The sequence below is a fragment of the Neomonachus schauinslandi genome, chromosome 16 (assembly GCF_002201575.2).
Source record: "Neomonachus schauinslandi chromosome 16, ASM220157v2, whole genome shotgun sequence".
In the NCBI taxonomy this organism is placed as follows: Eukaryota; Metazoa; Chordata; class Mammalia; order Carnivora; family Phocidae; genus Neomonachus; species Neomonachus schauinslandi.
Window position 1 is genome coordinate 6,598,088 of NC_058418.1, and position 772 is coordinate 6,598,859.

General features: G+C 70.1%; 1 protein-coding gene across 1 annotated transcript in view; it reads left to right on the forward strand.

The window, feature by feature from the left end:
- Positions 1-738, forward strand: part of LOC110577692 (polynucleotide kinase 3'-phosphatase) — a 6,053-nt gene extending 5,315 nt beyond the window's left edge. The window contains exons 13-16 of the mRNA XM_044911357.1: positions 22-83; positions 295-404; positions 491-578; positions 673-738. Coding sequence (XP_044767292.1) covers positions 22-83; positions 295-404; positions 491-578; positions 673-738 — 326 coding nt within the window. The remainder of the gene's footprint in view (positions 1-21; positions 84-294; positions 405-490; positions 579-672) is intronic.
- Positions 739-772: the final 34 nt, after the last annotated feature.

Here is a 772-nt window from a genome sequence, read left to right on the forward strand (position 1 = left end):
CCCCCCCCCCCCGCTCCATAGCTGGCAAGTCCACCTTCCTCCAGGAGCACCTCGTGTCGGCAGGCTACGTCCACGTGAACAGGGTGAGCCTGGGGCAGGGGCACCAGTGGTCCTTCCTGCCTGTCCCCTCCCCCCCCTTTGCCCGCCCCCCAGATTGGGGGCTTCTCCCAGCTCTCTGCTTCCCTTGCGTCTCTGCCATCCTCCCTCCTGCAGGGTCTCCCCACACCCCGTCCTGCTGTATCCCTGTCTTCTCCCCCCCACCCCCGCTCAGGGGTCTTTCCCCATGTCCCCCAGGACACGCTGGGCTCGTGGCAGCGCTGTGTGACCATGTGCGAGAAGGCTCTAAAGCAAAGGAAACGGGTCGTGATCGACAACACCAACCCAGACCCTCCGAGCCGGGCCAGGTACCGGGGTCCCAGGGGGTGGCCCCGGGAGGGGGGGCGGGGGCTCAGGGCCCCTTACCAGCCTGGCTCCTTCCTTGCCCCCACAGGTACATTAAGTGTGCCCGGGACGCGGGGGTCCCCTGCCGCTGCTTCCTCTTCACGGCCACCCTGGAGCAGGCCCGGCACAACAACCGGGTGAGCTGGCCCGTAGCCCTGCCGCCGCGCTCCCCTCCGTCCCCCCAGTTCCAGGCCCGCCCCCCTGACCCCCGCGTCCCCCCGCCCCCTGCAGTTCCGGGAGATGACGGGCTCCCCTCACGCCCCTGTGTCCGACATGGTCATGTATGGCTACAGGTGAGCAGCGCTGCGGGGGGGACCGGGGGGGGGGGGGG